This window comes from Bufo gargarizans, chromosome 5 (genome assembly GCF_014858855.1).
Source record: "Bufo gargarizans isolate SCDJY-AF-19 chromosome 5, ASM1485885v1, whole genome shotgun sequence".
Taxonomy (NCBI): Eukaryota; Metazoa; Chordata; class Amphibia; order Anura; family Bufonidae; genus Bufo; species Bufo gargarizans.
In genome coordinates, this window is record NC_058084.1 from 236339263 (window position 1) to 236357528 (window position 18266).

The following is an 18266-nucleotide window of genomic DNA, read 5'->3' on the forward strand; positions in this document are numbered from 1 at the left end:
TCACTTGCACGGCTCCAGTCAATGACTGGCTTCAGCAGTGACACGCTGCTTGTGGCCACATCACTGCGTAAGCCAGTCATTGGCTGGAGTGGTGTATGACCATGTCCATGCACTGCCAGGTGTAAACAGCGGAGGCAGTTCGAAGAACCAGAGAGAGGGGGAGCAGGTAAGTATAACTCTTCGGTTTCAGGGGTTATGCTGCAGCACGATATTTGGGACAATTACTGGGAACAAGTGTTCATAGGAGCGCTCATATCTTATATCTGGCCGGTATAATCGTGCAGCTGATCAGTCGATAAACAAGGAATCGCTCATTTGTCGGCTGATTTGCATATTTTATCAGGATGAAAGATGTACAATTATCTGCTGCACATCTCCCTGTATAATCTAAATGAAGGCGGAATGACTGTGGCAGCGATCACTCCTCCCCAGTCACTTTGCTTGTGTAATAGGCAGATGAGCGCCGATCAACGATTTTTTTATTTGCGGCCCCTTGAAATAGAGCGATGTGACAATGCGGCCCCCAGACCAAAAAAGGTTGTGCACCCCTGCTTTATGCCATGCTGATGACATTGTTGTACTACTATTGCTAGGGGCAGTCACCAAGTTTCACTTCCTGAGAGAAATCCTTTATCACAATTACATAGTGCTGCTTTTGGGGTTACCAGGAGACAGGTCCTCATGCCCACATATGGTGGACCCGGCAAGTCGTAGCCAAGTTCTGGTTCAAGGTATGTACTTTGGTTAGCTCTGTTATTGAGAAGAATCTCCTTCTGGTTTACATTTAAGGAATAAACACCATGGTTGGTTTAGCTTAAGGATTTCAGTTCTCTGAAATGAATCAGTAGATCAAAGTTTGCTCATCTGGCATGCTTGTATTGATTACATTGGTATACTTGTCTGGAATATCTGATTCGAATATAAATCGTTGTCTCTTGAGGTGTTCAAAATATTAAAACCATTATATTAATGAAATAATGTGTGGGACAAAAAGTGATGATAAATAGTGAAATCACCAAAAGTGACATGATTCAAAATGATTAAAAGTAAGTAAAAACCCCATATTGCACAATTCTAGAAGTACAGATACCTCATTTACTGCTGAAAATTCATGCTATATAATCTCATCAGATACAGGCTAAATTAATATTAAAAAGTCAAGGATATATAACATGAATATCGACTATTCTACAAGAACAGGATAAAAAATGGCCAAAATAAACTAAGGGGTATAAATACCACCATAAGTGATGTATGCTGAATAGAAACATAAAATCCAAAAGTAAAATACAAATTCAAAAAAAAACATGGAGTATGCAGAACCAGGAAATCCCTACAGAAAGGATGAAAAGCCATAAGATTCATTCAAGCCATTTGGGCGCAGAGTGTTCAATCTCCAATCTCTCTGGTAATTTTTTATTGGGTTTTCATTTATAGTGTATTTTACCATAGGCATATGTGTTATTTCTTTCATGGATATTATACACATGTAACTTTGTATGGTATACAAACAATTGTGGTTTGTGCATATTTTTGTTGGCTCATATTGGTTGCGTGATATAATGTATAAGATGTGAAGAGAGCAGAAGCCCTTTGACAGAGTTTATGGTGTCAGCAGTCGGATCCCCGCTGATCTGATATTAATGACCTATCCTGACGATAGGCACTTAATATAAAATTCTTGGACAACCCCTGTAAATAATAAAAAAAAATTCTATAAAAAAAAATGCTCTGACCTGTGTGAGGTATATGTTATAGCAGTTTGAGCTACTACTGTTCAAATGTAAATTCAATTAAAAACATTTAAACTAAAAAACTACAAGACCATAACAATTTTTGTACTCGTGTGAAATACAGTAGTCTGAAATACCTTGTCATCCTGAGAATCACACTGAAGAAGACTATGTTGTTGAATAGCCATAGGAGGTGGCAAGGGAACGGCATCAGGCCCTTCCTCACTTTCTTCTTCTCCACAACTCTGCATGCCAGAGGATGATGACTTAGAAAGTGTGCCACTACTGAGCCCCTCATTTCGTACTCGCTATTGGAAAAAGAAAAAAAGAAGGTAAATTATTTTGAGCTAGCTGGAAAATGTACATTATTGTTAAAACCTTCCCAATATACACACAGGTACCATTAAATAAGGAATCTTGTACAATTCCAGACAATGAAAAATAAAATATAAAAGCGGTAAATTTTCTTAGGCTGCAGTCATGTCTCCCCCCACCTCTAATGCTAGTGAATGTGAGTGGAGGAGAATGGGTTTAGGCTGCATAATTTTTTATACACAGTAAGCATGGCCATTTTTCTGGAATCTCCTAGTTAGAGTCCTAATAAACCTGCAGATTCTGCATGCGATTGTTGGGAAGGAAGCATTCTTTCCCGGCAATCGCCTGCTCGCTAGCTGAGGAGACTGCTGCAGTGATCTTCTCCTCAGTATGGGAGGAGATCCCACTGTTTGCTGGCAGCAGAGTGCTGATTACACAGCACTATCTGACGCCGATAAAGATTTTTAAACCTGCTAAAAGATTCTGATTACCCGATGAACGAACGTTTGCTCGTTTATCAGGTAATCGGCAGCTGTTTTACACTGCTAGATCATCTCTAACAAGCATTCATTCAAACTCGTGTTAGCGATAATCTGAACGACTTTCCTCAGGTGTAATGACACTCTCCTAGCCCTCCCGGCTCAGACTTGATAAAGGGGACTTTAGCACCCCGAAATGCGTTGTCTTACAAATAAATGGAACATTGCTGAAACTAAAACACTGTCTTTGATCGGTTGTTTCGTGCGCCCCCCAGCAGTCCACACGCTCCACTTAAGGTTCAGTGTACTTCTCTTGATTGGGAGAGGAAGAGGAGGGATCATAAAAAGACTTAGCTAGCGGATTGTAGGAGTGAGTGGTTTGAGATGCCTATCGAGGCTGTAAGTCATTAGAGCCACATCTGGCTGACTCCATCTGTCATAGATCTCCTGAAACACTTGGGGATGAAACATTAGCAAAGTGACAGGACAAGGTAGTTCTTTGGCTGAGGTTCATAGATTATGTGTTTGTCCTGTGGAGAGGCACTGAAGAATCTTTTGCTGAATTTGTCATGATCATCAATGACAATGATCAAGGCCTCAACTTTACATCAACATGCGACAACGCATTACCATTTCTTGATGTACTGATTGAAAGAGGCATGAATCAAAGCATTGTTACCTAAGTGTACCGTAAAAGTACAGCTGGTAATAGCCTCCTCCGCTGGGACAGTGCCCACCCATTCCCCCTACGCAAGGGAATCCCTAAGGGCCAGTACTTTAGAATTCGGAGGAATTGTTCAACAATGAAAAAATTCAAAAAACAGGCAGCAGATTTGAGAGTTAGATTCAGGGAGAGAGGCTATGAAATCCTACGCACAGCTTATGAAACTGCGTGCAATGAGCGGGACAAACTCTTCATCCCTCAAAAACAGAGACCAAATAGCATTATAGACCAGAATAATATTTTGATTATTGGCACTTTTGATAGTGGACATCAGGCAATACAAAAATGTCCTATCCAGACACTGGGATATCCTAAAAGCGGACCCAGACCTAGATAAGGTCCTAGGATCATACCCACAAATCACCTTTAGAAAGGGGCGCAGTTTGAGAGACAGACTGGTTAATAGCCATTTCCAACCGCCAGAAAGAACAGGCAATTGGCTTTCCAGAAAGCCCATGGGTACATTTAAATGTGGTAGCTGCACAGCATGTAGTCAAATCAAAAAAGCATTCACATGCTCATCTAACAATAAAGAATTCTACATTAAAGACTTTATAAAATTGTCTCACCACTGGAGTAGTGTATCTGGCCCAATATACTTGCCCACTAGATTATGTGGGCAAGACAAAACGCGAGTTCAGGAGGCGAATTAGGGACCATGTGAATGATATACTAAATGAAAAAGACACATCAGTAGCTCGCCACGTTGTACAGTATCATGGAGGCAACACCAACTGCCTGAAATTCATGGGATTACAACATGTCCCTAAACCCAAGAGAGGCGGTGACTGGGACAAGATGATCCTACAGGCTGAAACAAAATGGACATGTAAACTAAATTCTGTGACACCGCAAGGTCTGAATTAATTTATTTCATATAAACCCTTTTTGTAATCAATTGCCACAATCCTAAACATGTGATGGACTATATGCCAGAGTCTCAAGGCACCCCATTTTGTTTGTCTCGGATCCCTTTAGGATATAATATCGATCTAATTTGGTCTCATAATACTCCATAGTGCGCATTCCCTGTTTAAGTGATAATATCATAGTGCTCATTTGAGATCTCACATATACAATCGTTCATATGTGAAATCTGTTATTGAGCGCTGCAATTGCGCCCTACAGACTACACATAATAATAGCAACCGATTGTTTATCTTTACACTCATTTTTGCAGATGTATAAACCAAGTTTCATCTACATGTAAGCTGCCAGGACCTGCCGGGGATGCGGTGTTAGATCCCCATAGCAATTTAGCCGCCACCCACCAACGTCACTTCCGGTTTCGGACAAAGCTCAGCTGACTGGGTAAGACATAAGGTAACAGCCCAGTCAGGGTGCGCTTATGCCTTGGATGATATAACACATCAGTGGGGGCGTTCTAAACAAAGCGCTCAGCGAAGACCCATAGGTTAATTAAATAGATGGGAGGGGCTGAGACGCTATAAGAGGAGACACTTTTGTATCCATTAGTTGCCACATCCTTTATACATGTGCGGGAGCGCTGCCACTGCACCAGGCGCCCCGATGTTTCTTTTTGTGTCCCTGAAGAACCACTGCTCCTAGTGGTCAAACGCGTCAGACAGTTCAGAGGAAGAACTTATTGTCAGGGTCTCAGCAGCAATAGATCCGAGGTTCCAGCGGCTGTGGGTCACCCTTTTAAGGGCGGGTGGCCGGAATACAGCCTGTTAGGGTTCTCCCAACTCACCACGACTAGTCTATGTAGGGATAGAACCTAGGCCGAGCAACCCGTTTAAAAGTCAAAACGGATCAGTTTGCATTATCATTAACAAAACAAAAAAATAAATAAAATTCTGAACGGATCTAAGCGTTTGCATTATAGGTGCGGATCTGTCTGTGCAGATACGAGACGGATCCGCACCTAAACGCAGGTGTGAAAGTAGCCTACCTTGTGACAAAACATAAAATCTTACATGGACTCACCATACCCCTTGCGGAATACCTTGGGGTGTCTTCTTTCCAAAATGGGGTCATTTGTGGGGTATTTATACTGCCCTGGCATTTTAGGGGCCCTAATGTGTGAGAAGTAGTTTGAAATCAAAATGTGTAAAAAATGCCCTGTGAAATCCTAAAGGTGTTCTTTGGAATGTGGGTCCCTTTGCCCACCTAGGCTGCAAAAAAGTGTCACACGTGGTATCGCCATACTCAGGAGAAGTTGGGCGAGTTCCTAGAATTTATTATTTTTTGTCACAAGTTAGTGGAATATGAGACTATGTAAGAAGAAAAAAAAAAAAAATGAAAAAAAAAAATCATAATTTTCTGCTAACTTGTGACAAAAAAAAAAAAAATGCCCTGTGAAATCCTAAAGGTGCTCTTTGGAATGTGGACCCCTTTGCCCACCTAGGCTGCAAAAAAGTGTCACACATGTGGTATCGCCGTACTCGGAAGAAGTAGTGCAATGTGTTTTGGGGTGTATTTTTACATATACCCATGCTGGGTGAGAGAAATGTCTCTCTAAAAGTCAACTTTTCCCATTTTTTTATACAAAGTTGGCATTATAGAGAGATATTTATCTCACCCAGCATGGGTATATGTAAAAAGACACCCCAAAACACATTGACCTACTTCTCCTGAGTACGGCGATACCACGTGTGTGACACTTTTTTGCAGCCTAGATGCGCAAAGGGGCCCAAATTCCCTTTAGGGCATTTTTTTACATTTGGATCCCAGACTTCTCACGCTTTAGGGCCCCTAAAATGCCAGGGTAGTATAAATACCCCACAAGTGACTCCATTTTGGAAAGAACAACACCCCAAGGTATTCAATGAGGGGCATGGCGAGTTCATAGAAGATTTTTTTGGGGCACAAGTTAGCGGAAATAGATTTTATTTTTTTTCTCACAAAGTCTCCCTTTCTGCTACCTTGGGACAAAAAGTTCAATCTTTCATGGACTCAATATGCCCCTCAGCGAATACCTTGGGGTGTCTTCTTTCCGAAATGGGGTCACATGTCACATATTTATACTGCCCTGGCATTTAAGGAGCCCTAAAGCGTGAGAAGAAGTCTGACACAAGTTAGTGGAATATGAGACTTTGTAAGAAAAAACAAAAAAACGAAATCAATTTCCGCTAACTATTGCCCAAAAAAATGTCTACACGGAGCCTTACAGGGGGGTGTTCAATGACAGGGGGGTGATCAGGAAGTCTATATGGGGTGATCACCACCTTGTCATTGATCACCCCCCTATAAGGCTCCATTCAGACATCCGTATGTGCTTTGTGGATCCACGGATCGGATCCGCGAAACACATACGGACGTCTGAATGGAGCATGACAGGGGGGTGATCCATGACAGGGGGGTGATCAGGGAGTGTATATGGGGTGATCACCCCCCTGTAAGGCTCCATTCAGACGTCCGTTTGTGTTTTGCGGATCCGATCTATGGATCCGTAAAACACATACGGACGTCTGAATGGAGCCTTACAGGGGGGTGATCAGGGTGTCTATATGGGGTGATCACCCCCCTGTCATTAATCACCCACCTGTAAGGCTCCATTCAGACGTCCGTATGTGTTTTGCGGATATGATCCATGGATCCGTAAAACACATATGGATGTCTGAATGGAGCCTTACAGGGGGGTGATCAATGACCGGAGGGTGATCAGGGAGTGTATATGGGGTGATGACCCCCCTGTCATTGATCACCCCTCTGTAAGGCTCTATTCAGACGTCCGTATGTGTTTTGCGGATCCAATCCATGGATCCGTAGATCCGTAAAACACATACGGACGTCTGAATGGAGCCTTACAGGGGGGTGATCAATGACAGGGGGTTTGATCAGGGAGTCTATATGGGGTGATCAGGGGTTAATAAGTGCCTGTGTCCTCTGGTGGTCGATCCAAGCAAAAGGGACCACCAGAGGACCAGGTATATTAGACGCTGCTATCAAAACAGCGTCTAATATACCTGTTAGGGGTTAAAAAAAAAAAATCGCATCTACAGCCTGCCAGCGAACGATCGCCGCTGGCAGGCTGTAGATTAGGGCTGAAACGATTATTCGAATAACTGCAGTTTTCCTGCATCGAGGAATCGTTTACATCACGTGATCACGGAGCGGGAGTGAAATTAAGCATCTCACTCACCGCTTCCGTGTCCTCCGGAGGCCAGAGAGGCAGGACTGAGCCGGCCGGCACAGCTGAGGGAGGAGGAGGAGGGAGTCTCTCCCTCCCCACTGTGCGCGGCTGCCGCTGAAGACCAATGAGGACAGAGTAGGAGGAGGAGGGGAGGGACTGTGGCCACTGCGCCACCAATGAATGTGCCGGCCATATCCCACAGGGTCCCCCTCCTCCTCCCCCATCATTGGTGGCAGTGTCAGTTCCGATCGGAGCCCCAGCAGTGTAATGCTGGGGCTCCGATCGGTTACCATGGCAGCCAGGACGCTACTGAAGTCCTGGCTGCCATGGTATGTTAGTGAGCAGAGAGCAGCGCATTATACTCACGTGCACTGTGGCCGCCGGTCGCTCCTTCTTCTGTCTGTGCGTCGGATTGCTAATGCTTACAGCATTAGCAATGCGCCGCACAGACCTATGAGAAGGAGCGACCGCCGGCCACAGCGCACGTGAGTATAATGCGCTGCTCTCTGCTCACTAACATACCATGGCAGCCAGGACTTCAGTAGCGTCCTGGCTGCCATGGTAACCGATCGGAGCCCCAGCATTACACTGCTGGGGCTCCGATCGGAACTGACACTGCCACCAATGATGGGGGGAGGAGGGGGACCCTGTGGCCACTGCCACCAATGATTAATACTGGGGAGGGAGGGGGGGGGGTTGCGTTACCAGAGGGGGCAGGCAGATCAGAGGCTGGGGGGAGGCAGATCAGAGGCTGGGGAGAGGCAGATCAGAGGCTGGGGAGAGGCAGATCAGAGGCTGGGGAGAGGCAGATCAGAGGCTGGGGGGGAGGCAGATCAGAGGCTGGGGGGGAGGCAGATCATAGGTTGGGGGGAGGCAGATCAGAGGCTGGGGGGGAGGCAGATCAGAGGCTGGGGGGGGGCAGATCAGAGGCTGGGGGGAGGCAGATCAGAGGCTGGGGGGGAGGCAGATCAGAGGCTGGGGGGGAGGCAGATCAGAGGCTAGGGGGGAGGCAGATCAGAGGCTGGGGGGGAGGCAGATCAGAGGCTGGGGGGGAGGCAGATCAGAGGCTGGGGGGGAGGCAGATCAGAGGCTGGGGGGAGGCAGATCAGAGGCTGGGGGGGAGGCAGATCAGAGGCTGGGGGGGAGGCAGATCAGAGGCTGGGGGGGAGGCAGATCAGAGGCTGGGGGGGAGGCAGATCAGAGGCTGGGGGGAGGCAGATCAGAGGCTGGGGGGGAGGCAGATCAGAGGCTGGGGGGGAGGCAGATCAGAGGCTGGGGGGGGAGGCAGATCAGAGGCTGGGGGGGAGGCAGATCAGAGGCTGGGGGGAGGCAGATGGAGAGAGAGTGGTTAATGGAGGCTGCAAGCACCACCTTGGCATGTATAAAGTTATTGGTTTAGAGAGGGGTTAATGAAGGCACCTCCAAGGTGCTTTCATTAAACTCTTCAAACCAATAACTTTATACATGCCTAATGCCAAGGTGCTTCCATTAACCCCTCCAAACCCAATGGGCATGTATAAAGTTATTGGTTTGGAGGGGTTAATGGAAGAACCTTGGCATTAGGCATGTATAAAGTTATTAACCCCTTCAAACCAATAACTTTATACATACCCAATTACGTACGTTATTTTAAGTAGCTTTTTCTTATTAGATTACTCGATGAATCGAGAAATATAATCGATAGAATACTCGATTACAAAAATATTCGTTTACTGCAGCCCTACTGTAGATCCACTCGCTTACCTGCCGATCCTTTGAACGCGCGCGCCTGTGTGCGCGCATTCACAGGAAGTCTCGTGATATGACGCGTAACTCTGACTGAGACAGCTGCCTCCGGACCGCGATCCTGCATTAGGCGGTGAAACAAAGACCCATTTTGGGCACAATTCTTTGATAGCGTCCTAGTGTGGATCAGGGCGTGTGAAATACACCCTTTAAATACAGGGCTTCTATTCAGGTATTTGAAATACAGACATTTTAGGCAAACAAATTTAATTGCGGCCTAGTGTGGATCAGGGCGTGTGAGATACACCCTGTACATACAGGGGTTTTATTCAGGTATTTGAAATACAGCCATATTGGGCAAAAAAAATTAAAAGAAGGCCTAGTCTTGTTCAGGGTGTGTGAGATACACCCTTTAAATACAGGGGTTTGATTCTTTTATCAATAAAACACCTTTTTTGTGCAAAATACACAATTTTTCAGGCCTTGCAGCATCTTGACATTTGAAATTCCAGGGTTATATACTGCAGTGTCTCCGCAACGACCGCCGAGTTGCCCACAGTCTAACTTGTGCTGATTACTGGGTGGCCACGCTGCTGGATCCCCGTTACAAGGACAACGTGCCATCCTTAATTCCCTCACTGGAGCGTGATCTTAAGATCGAATACAAGTGCACGCTGGTAGACACGCTGCTGGTGGCATTCCCACCTGACAGCAGGGGCACAGTGGAAGCACAAGGCGAAGGCAGAGGAAGAGGTCGCCAACGCAGCTGGGGCACCGCCAGCACCTCAGAAGGCAGGGTTAGCATGGCTGAAATGTGGAAAAGCTTTGTCAGCACGCCACAACAACCAGAACCACCAGCTGATATGGAACGTCTTAGCAGGAGGCAGCATTTCACGCCTACACGTACTGAATGAATGGTCTGCCCCCTTCAACTTCTGGGTCTCCAAATTGGGCACATGGCCTGAGCTTGCCCTTTACGCCTTGGAGCTGCTGGCCTGCCCTGCAGCCAGTGTAGTATCTGAACGTGTGTTTAGCACGGCAAGGGGCGTCATCACAGACAAGCGCAGCCGCCTGTCCACAGCCAATGTGGACAAACTCACGTTAATTAAAATGAACCAGGCATGGATCCCTCGGGACTTGTCCATACCTTGTGCAGAATAGACATGTATACCGGCCCTAACCAGACATTGTTATACTGCAGCGCAATTGCGCAGTTTCCCATTCTTGTATTTTGGATATATCATAATCTTTTGGAGTGTACCCTAATTTAAAAAAATAAAATGAAAACTAAAAACCTGTGTTGGCTACCTTGTCCTCCTCCACCGCCACTTCCACCTACATCGCTACGTCCACTGCCTCCTCAAACGCCTACTCCACCTCATAAATCATAAATTTTTATATTTTATTTGTACGTATTTTATTTTATGTCATTTCACTACTTTGTTATTTACATTTTCGGTTGAAATTCACCAATTTTTGGGTGTATAGTACCACTGCTATACCTAGTAGACCAGTAAAAAATAAATAAAAATAAAAAAATTGTCAGTTAAATTTTGGTTGTAATATACCCCTCATCTACCTAGTTGACAGCTTACTAAATTTCAATAATTTTCTTTAACATTTTCAGGTGACAAACAATTTTTTTCTGTCATAGACCCCTGCTCTACCAAGTCATGAATCGGTTCTTTTGAATGAACTGATTCAAATGAATCGATTCATGAAAAAGATCCGAACTTCCCATCTCTAAAACTCAGTAGCAGGGCGGGCGGCAGCGCAACTCACTGATGTCACGCGCCTGCTCCTCCTACTTCATTCATAAAGTGGGAGGAGCAGGCGCGTGACGTCAGTTAGTTGCGCTGCCGCCCGGCCTGCTACTGAGTTTATGAGTACAGAGAGGGAGAGGATCGCAGAGGATTTCAAGTTGTTCACATAGGAATATTAGTATTACAGTGAGCGGGGCCCGGTGTAATAGAATACAGTGACTGCACCGGGCCCCGCTGCCATTACAACACCAGATGCCTGTGTTCCGTTTACTTGACAGTATTATGTCTATATCGTGGGAGATAGTTTTACATTACGTCTAGCTTGAAGTGCTGACTAATATAACATTTTTAATCTTTATTTCCTTTCCTTAAAACTATTTTCCACGATATAGACATAATACTGTCAATTAAACGTCACAGAGGTGCTGAAGAAGTCTAGATATTTGCATTTTGTTAACCTTTATTTTTGTTTGCATTTTGTTAACCTCTACTGCGCCTGGCCAAGTCGTCTTTTTCGCGCATGCGCAGTGTATTGGGGATCATTCACTCACAGGGACACGGTTATGGGGGGGATCTGTGGATGACACATATATAGCATAAGGTGCTATATATGTGTCATCCACAGAGCCCCCATAACAGTGTGTCATCCACAGAGCCCCCATATAACAGTGTGTCATCCACAGAGCCCCCATATAACAGTGTGTCATCCACAGAGCCCCCATATAACAGTGTGTCATCCACAGAGCCCCCATATAACAGTGTGTCATCCACAGAGCCCCCATATAACAGTGTGTCATCCACAGAGCCCCCATATAACAGTGTTTCATCCACAGAGCCCCCATATAACAGTGTGTCATCCACAGAGCCCCCATATAACAGTGTGTCATCCACAGAGCCCCCATATAACAGTGTGTCATCCACAGAGCCCCCATATAACAGTGTGTCATCCACAGAGCCCCATAACAGTGTGTCATCCACAGAGCCCCCATAACAGTGTGTCATCCACAGATCCCCCATAACAGTGCCATCCACAGATCCCCCCATAACAGTGTCATCCACAGAGCCCCCCACAACAGTGCAATCCACAGAGCCCCCATAACACCTTTTGGTTCAAAATATTTTTTTATTTGGCTATTCCCCATACCTCTTGTAATTGTTCTGCTACTTGTGGGCGCGCGGTTATGAGTTGAGTCACTTTGGTGGGCACTCCCGTCCTGAAGTGCGTGATCCCGCAAGACCTGCCGCTGTAGGTCACGGGTCTCGCGGGATCACGCGCCACAGGATGGGATTGCGCACCGAAGTGGCTGAACTCATACCCATGTAGCCCGCAAGTAGCGGATCAGTGGAACAAGTACAAGGTGGGTGGGGGGATGATCTGTGGGGTTGCCCAGACGGCTAGGCCCTTCACAGTAGTTATTAACCCCTTTCAGCAGTCCCCCATTCACTGAAGGGGAGACTGCTGAAAGGGATTAATAACTACTGTGAAGGGCCTCCCCCCCTTTCACAGTAGTTATGCCCAGATATGTGCCCCCTTCACAGTAGTTATGCCCAAATATGTGCCCCCCTCACAGTAGTTATGCCCACACTGCTTCTAACAGAGGCTCACTAATGGACGCTGAGATTAGATCACCCCATAAAAGAGCATTGAATCAATGCTTTCCTATGGGGAAAAATTTGACCCTGGAGGTCATCATGCAGGGTGTGAGGACGTCCAGCGTCCGATACCAGACCAAAGGTCTGTTTTAATCCATGAAGCCCTAGAGGCTGACTTATTGCTGGAACGTAAACAATGCAGTTTCTCTAGAACATTGCAGCTCGATTTGCAAAAGGGACACTGTACCCAGACCACTTCAATGAGCGGAAGTGGTCTGGGTGCCTTTTGTGTCACTTTAACTTTGAAATCTTATTAAAGATTGTGTAGGGTGTGGCTGGAGGCGGGACAAGGGTGGGGCTTGCAGCAGAACATGGGTGGGGCCTGTAAGGGGGCCCTTGATTTATTTTGCCCGGGGGCCCTAAGGGTTCTCAGTCCGCCCCTGGCTGTACTTGCTGACAAATCACACAAAGCTCAAAGGAACCTAATTAGAAAAAAATGGGGTCTGCTGGGCACCATTTGGCTTTGAATGAAAATGGATAAGCCACAATGTAATGGCTTCTGTTTTAAAGGGAGGAGATTTGGCTAGTGTGAACAGAACTTAAATTGCACATTTAGAATTTTTTTTATTCCACCTGCTAGTTTCAGTACATGTTCATTTTCTTCAAACTTGCTTACTGTGAAGGTTGCAGGGGTGCTAGAGAGGTTTTGTGAGCTCTGATACAACTGGATATCTACACTATGCTGCCCCCTCTTACCCTCGAGTGATGTCAACAAAACAAAGAATGGGAGACTGCAGCTGCATCTTACTCCGGCTTTAGGTCTCCTATTTGCTCTATTAATGGAGCAAAAACTGTGCACAAGTTTAGGAAATGTGTGAACATTTAGACAGTCCTGCGGGAGGGAAAAGAGGACTGCAAACAACAGTTGACATACAGTACACTAATTATATCAGTTCATGGTGTAAAATAAGAAACGTACCATCTATGCCAATTTACTAACCTCTTCAATGGTCTCATCCTGCGGTGTTGCTGCACTATCATCAGAGTCCTTTTGATAGCTGGAATCTGTGTTTTTGCGCACATCTCTACTTTTTTTATGTTTATGAGCCATCTTTTTCACATGTCCATCAGCTTTTCCACTACTAAGTCTCCTCACAGGGCTTGTTAGCCATTTCCTCAATGTGTTACCAGGTCGCTTAGGACCTGGTGAGCTTTGTGTATTCACCATATGTGGCTGCAATGAATTCAACGAAGCTGGGGGGCTAGCGTCATTAACAGAGATGGAGTCTATAGGAGTAAAAAAAAAAAAATATATAATAATAATAATATATATATGTTTTACAAATTTTAAAAACAGAATGCATTTGAAATTAAACCTCATACATGGTAATGTCAAAATAGTTCACGAGCATGCAATGACCAACAACCCATAACAGCAAATAGGACTGTTACATAACGCATAAGTGGTAATTAAATCTGCTAGTGGATACACAATATCATGTTTTAAATGCATTTGAATATACACTCACCTAAAGAATTATTAGGAACACCTGTTCTATTTCTCATTAATGCGGTTATCTAGTCAACCAATCACATGGCTGTTGCTTCAATGCATGTAGGGTTGTGGTCCTGGCCAAGACAATCTCCTGAACTCCAAACTGAATGTCAGAATGGGAAAGAAAGGTGATTTAAGCAATTTTGAGCGTGGCATGGTTGTTGGTGCCAGATGGGCCGGTCTCAGTATTTCACAATCTGCTCAGTTACTGGGATTTTCACGCACAACCATTTCTAGGGTTTACAAAGAATGGTGTGAAAAGGGAAAAACATCCAGTATGCGGCAGTCCTGTGGGTGAAAATGCCTTGTTGATGCTAGAGGTCAGAGGAGAATGGGCCGACTGATTCAAGCTGATAGAAGAGCAACGTTGACTGAAATAACCACTCGTTACAACCGAGGTATGCAGCAAAGCATTTGTGAAGCCACAACACGCATAACCTTAAGGCAGATGGGCTACAATAGCAAAAGACTCCACCGGGTATAGTGCTATATACAATAGCAAAAGACCCCACCATCTCCACTACAAATAGGAAAAAGAGGCTACAATTTGCACGGGCTCACCAAAATTGGACTATTGAAGACTGGAAAATTGTTGCCTGGTCTGATGAGTCTCGATTTCTGTTGAGACATTCAAATGGTAGAGTCCGAATTTGGTGTAAACAGAATGAGAACATGTATCCATCATGCCTTGTTACCACTGTGCAGGCTGGTGGTGGTGGTGTAATGGTGTGGGGGATGTTTTCTGGGCACACTTTAAGCCCCTTAGTGCCAATTGGCCATTGTTTAAATGCCACGGGCTACCTGAGCATTGTTTCTGACCATGTCCATCCCTTCATGACCACCATGTATCCATCCTCTGATGGCTACTTCCAGCAGGATAATGCACCATGTCACAAAGCTCGAATGATTTCAAATTGGTTTCTTGAACATGACAATGAGTTCAATGTACTAAAATGGCCCCCCCAGTCACCAGATCTCAACTCAATAGAGCATCTTTGGGATGTGGTGGAATGGGAGCTTCGTGCCCTGGATGTGCATCCCTCAAATCTCCATCAACTGCAAGATGCTATCCTATCAATATGGGCCAACATTTCTAAAGAATGCTATCAGTAGCTTGTTGAATCAATGCCACGTAGAATTAAGGCAGTTCTGAAGGCAAAAAGGGGTCCAACACCGTATTAGTATGGTGTTCCTAACAATTCTTTAGGTGAGTGTAATTGTATTTTTATTAATTCTGTTTAGTATTCAGTTTCTGTATTAGAAGAGCAAAGCCTCATTCACACGTCAGTGTTTCACAGACGAGTGCTGTACATGTTCTCCACGGACAGTACACGCCCCCATTCATTTTAATGTGTGTATTCAGACATCAGTGTTTAAGCACGGTCCGTGGGTCAGTTTTCAGCATGGATGCATGGTTAATTGCAGCTGCGGACAAGAATAGGCATTTCTATTGGGGTGCCGGCCCAGTGTTTTGCGGATCTGCAAAACACTGCAGACGTGTGAATGGACCCTTAGACTGATTAAGAAGTTGGAATTTAAGGAGAACCCTCTCATGTCATTACAGTGTAATGCAACCATAGCCCACAGATTTTCACATGACAAATATGGTCAATGTGCTTGAATCATTGACAGGCTGATGGTGGGTCTTGTTTCAGCCATACAAGTGGAATCAAACATTTGCCTTCTGCCATCAGGTGTGTAAATAGTGTTGTCTTTGATGATGTGAATGAGTTTGTTGAAATCCTAAAGTGACCAATTCTATGGTTGACTTAAAGTCTCTAAAACACACTGCCTGAATGTGTGATTCTTTTGTCTGCCAGCAGGAAGTTGGCAAAGGGCAATGCCACCAGATATGCGATAGAGAAAACATTGCCGAGTTGCATCTCTGCTGTCAGAGTGGGCTAGCTGTACAAGTTCAAGTGTTCTATAAATCTAGTAAGGAGTTTGTAAAGATTTGGAGTTTAATGCACCTAGAGAAGGCATGGGAATGTGTCACAAAAATTGTCTTGGTTGGGCTATATCCCCAATTCCGATTCCCACAAAGTGAGGGATGGCTGGTTGAGAATTATTTGAGCAGTAAGTGGGAGTAGATAGTGGCTAATTTATGTTTAGATGTTTTGTGGGTGAGAAACATATTTTCAAGCCAGGAAAGTTTTTTTTGTCACCTTCCCTAATTTTTGAGGAGGCTTTGGATTTGATGTACATCGAGGTAAGAGATTGGAAGGGAGGGAACTAGATTGTGGTTTTGGTTCTTGCTAAGGACTGTCTATGCTTCTGAAGAAGGGGATTCTATATACATTCCCCCAAACGCCTTGAGCTAGTTTATAATAAAGCACCTTATGTTCTCATTCTTGTGGACGTGGTGGTTTTAACATACTACAGGCGATCTTGGCAAGGGTGTCAAGTGTCTTGAGTTTACCTTGTACACCCCCCTTCCTAGTGAAGTGACATTCGATTCAACTGGCCTATTATGATTTTTTGTGTATGTTGTAGGGTTATAATTCTAATCGTTGTGTATACCTTTTATGAGCTAAAAAATAAGATTGCTCTTATATACCAATTGTGCAGTTTTATTCTATTCACTGGGAAAACATACTGTAGCGCCCCATACACTTCTTGTTTTTATTGTTCAGACATACGGTCCACCATACCTGGGGAGTCTGTGCCACTCTTGGTTCTGTGGGTTGCAGCCTATCACTTCAACATCTTCATGATCTCTGCCTCTTTCAGGTGTTCCATTGGCACTCTTCCTTATCCCCCATAACCACTTGTCTTTCTATTCCACCACTATTCCCTTCTTAGTCATTTCCCCCCCTCCTTTTGTGTCTCACTCCGTTTTTTGCTTTCTGTTCTTGAGGTAAGAGATTGGAAGGGAGGGAACTAGATTGTGGTTGTGGTCTTTGCTAGAGTTAAGGTGCATTGTCTGCAATTGCAATCCGTGCAAGGCGGTTCCACAAATTACCAGATGTGTTAAGACTGCTGGTCTTATAGACAAGGCAAGAGAGAGACTAAAGTTAAGGGAGAGGGTGTGGGGAACACATTTAATGAATAGGTGATATTGGCCCACGCAGTTAAAGAGGACCTGTCACCACTCTTGACATGTCTGTTTTAATAGCCTCATGCATTCCCCATGTAATAACAATCCGGCCACATCTATTTTTATGGCTCTATGTTGTGCCATTCCTCTATTATTTCTACTAGAAGTTATGAATGAATTGGTAGCAGTCTGCAGTAAGAGTACAGAAGGGTGGTAACAAGTTAGGGGTGTTTCCCTGCACAGACTCACTCTATCCAATCAGTGCTTCCATTTTCAGACTGTGCAGGTACACCACCCCCCCAACTTGTTACCACCAGTTGGATATATTATAGGCCTCTGCCTGCTTAGATATCCAAAGGAGTCTAAGGAACTCCTCTCTTAAATAAGCAACTTACAGCTTTACCTCCAAAATACCTTTGCTATAAGAGGCCATATCCAGCTATCGTTGAAGATGAATGTCTTTGCAATAGGTTTCCACATTCTCAAGAGTTTTTGAATGATAGGAATAGAATATTGTCATATTGTTTCCCATCAAGAAAAAAATACTGCAAGGGATACGGGAGGAAAAAGAGATTCAGGACTCAGTATCAAGTTTAAGTCATACGGAGGAATTAAAAAATGTTGGATGGAAATATTTTAAAAAAAAGGATCGCTGAATCCATAGAATCTCTAATTAAGAAGAAAAATAAGTTCCAGCAACATCTTCTAGATTACCGCTTGAACCAAGTTTTAGAAAAAACACAAAGTCCATTTTAAAGAGAAAAGGGAGGACTGATTCCCAACATACTGTGAGTTTTACAAGTGTGGAAACTTCACAAGACTCTTTGTTAATAACATCTGATGAACTAACAGATTTCACTGTCATATCATCTCATAAATCTAGAAATAAAAATCAGGAAAATAAAACACAACACAAAAATATGAAAAGAGATGATCAGTATGGAAATCAAAGAGAAAGTGGAAATGATGGAAATAAATCTAAAAAACATAAAGCACTCAGTTTTGTTATGTATGATCTGAAACATTTCTTTACTGAGAAAGGGACTCAAGTTTGTCCCTATGACTGACCGATGTTTTCCATACAATCAAGAATGTGAATTAATTAGCTTGTTACCTAACAGTTATATTTTAGCTTAATAGCGAATTAATTTAATAATCAGGAGATACTGAATAAACAAGATGTAATGCATATTTCTCTATGGGATGATACAGTGGACATTAGGCCTTTGAATTTGACAGAAAAAAA

At 44.3% G+C, this 18266-nt stretch overlaps 1 protein-coding gene across 4 annotated transcripts in view; it reads right to left on the reverse strand.

Moving 5' to 3' along the window:
- TRIO (trio Rho guanine nucleotide exchange factor) overlaps positions 1-18266 on the reverse strand; it is a 584493-nt gene that overhangs the window by 176445 nt on the left and 389782 nt on the right. For all 4 annotated transcript variants that reach the window (XM_044293534.1, XM_044293537.1, XM_044293535.1 and 1 more), the window contains exons 36-37: positions 13429-13715; positions 1871-2041 (exon numbers count right to left, since the gene is read on the reverse strand). In XM_044293534.1, the coding sequence (XP_044149469.1) occupies positions 1871-2041; positions 13429-13715 (458 nt within the window). The remainder of the gene's footprint in view (positions 1-1870; positions 2042-13428; positions 13716-18266) is intronic.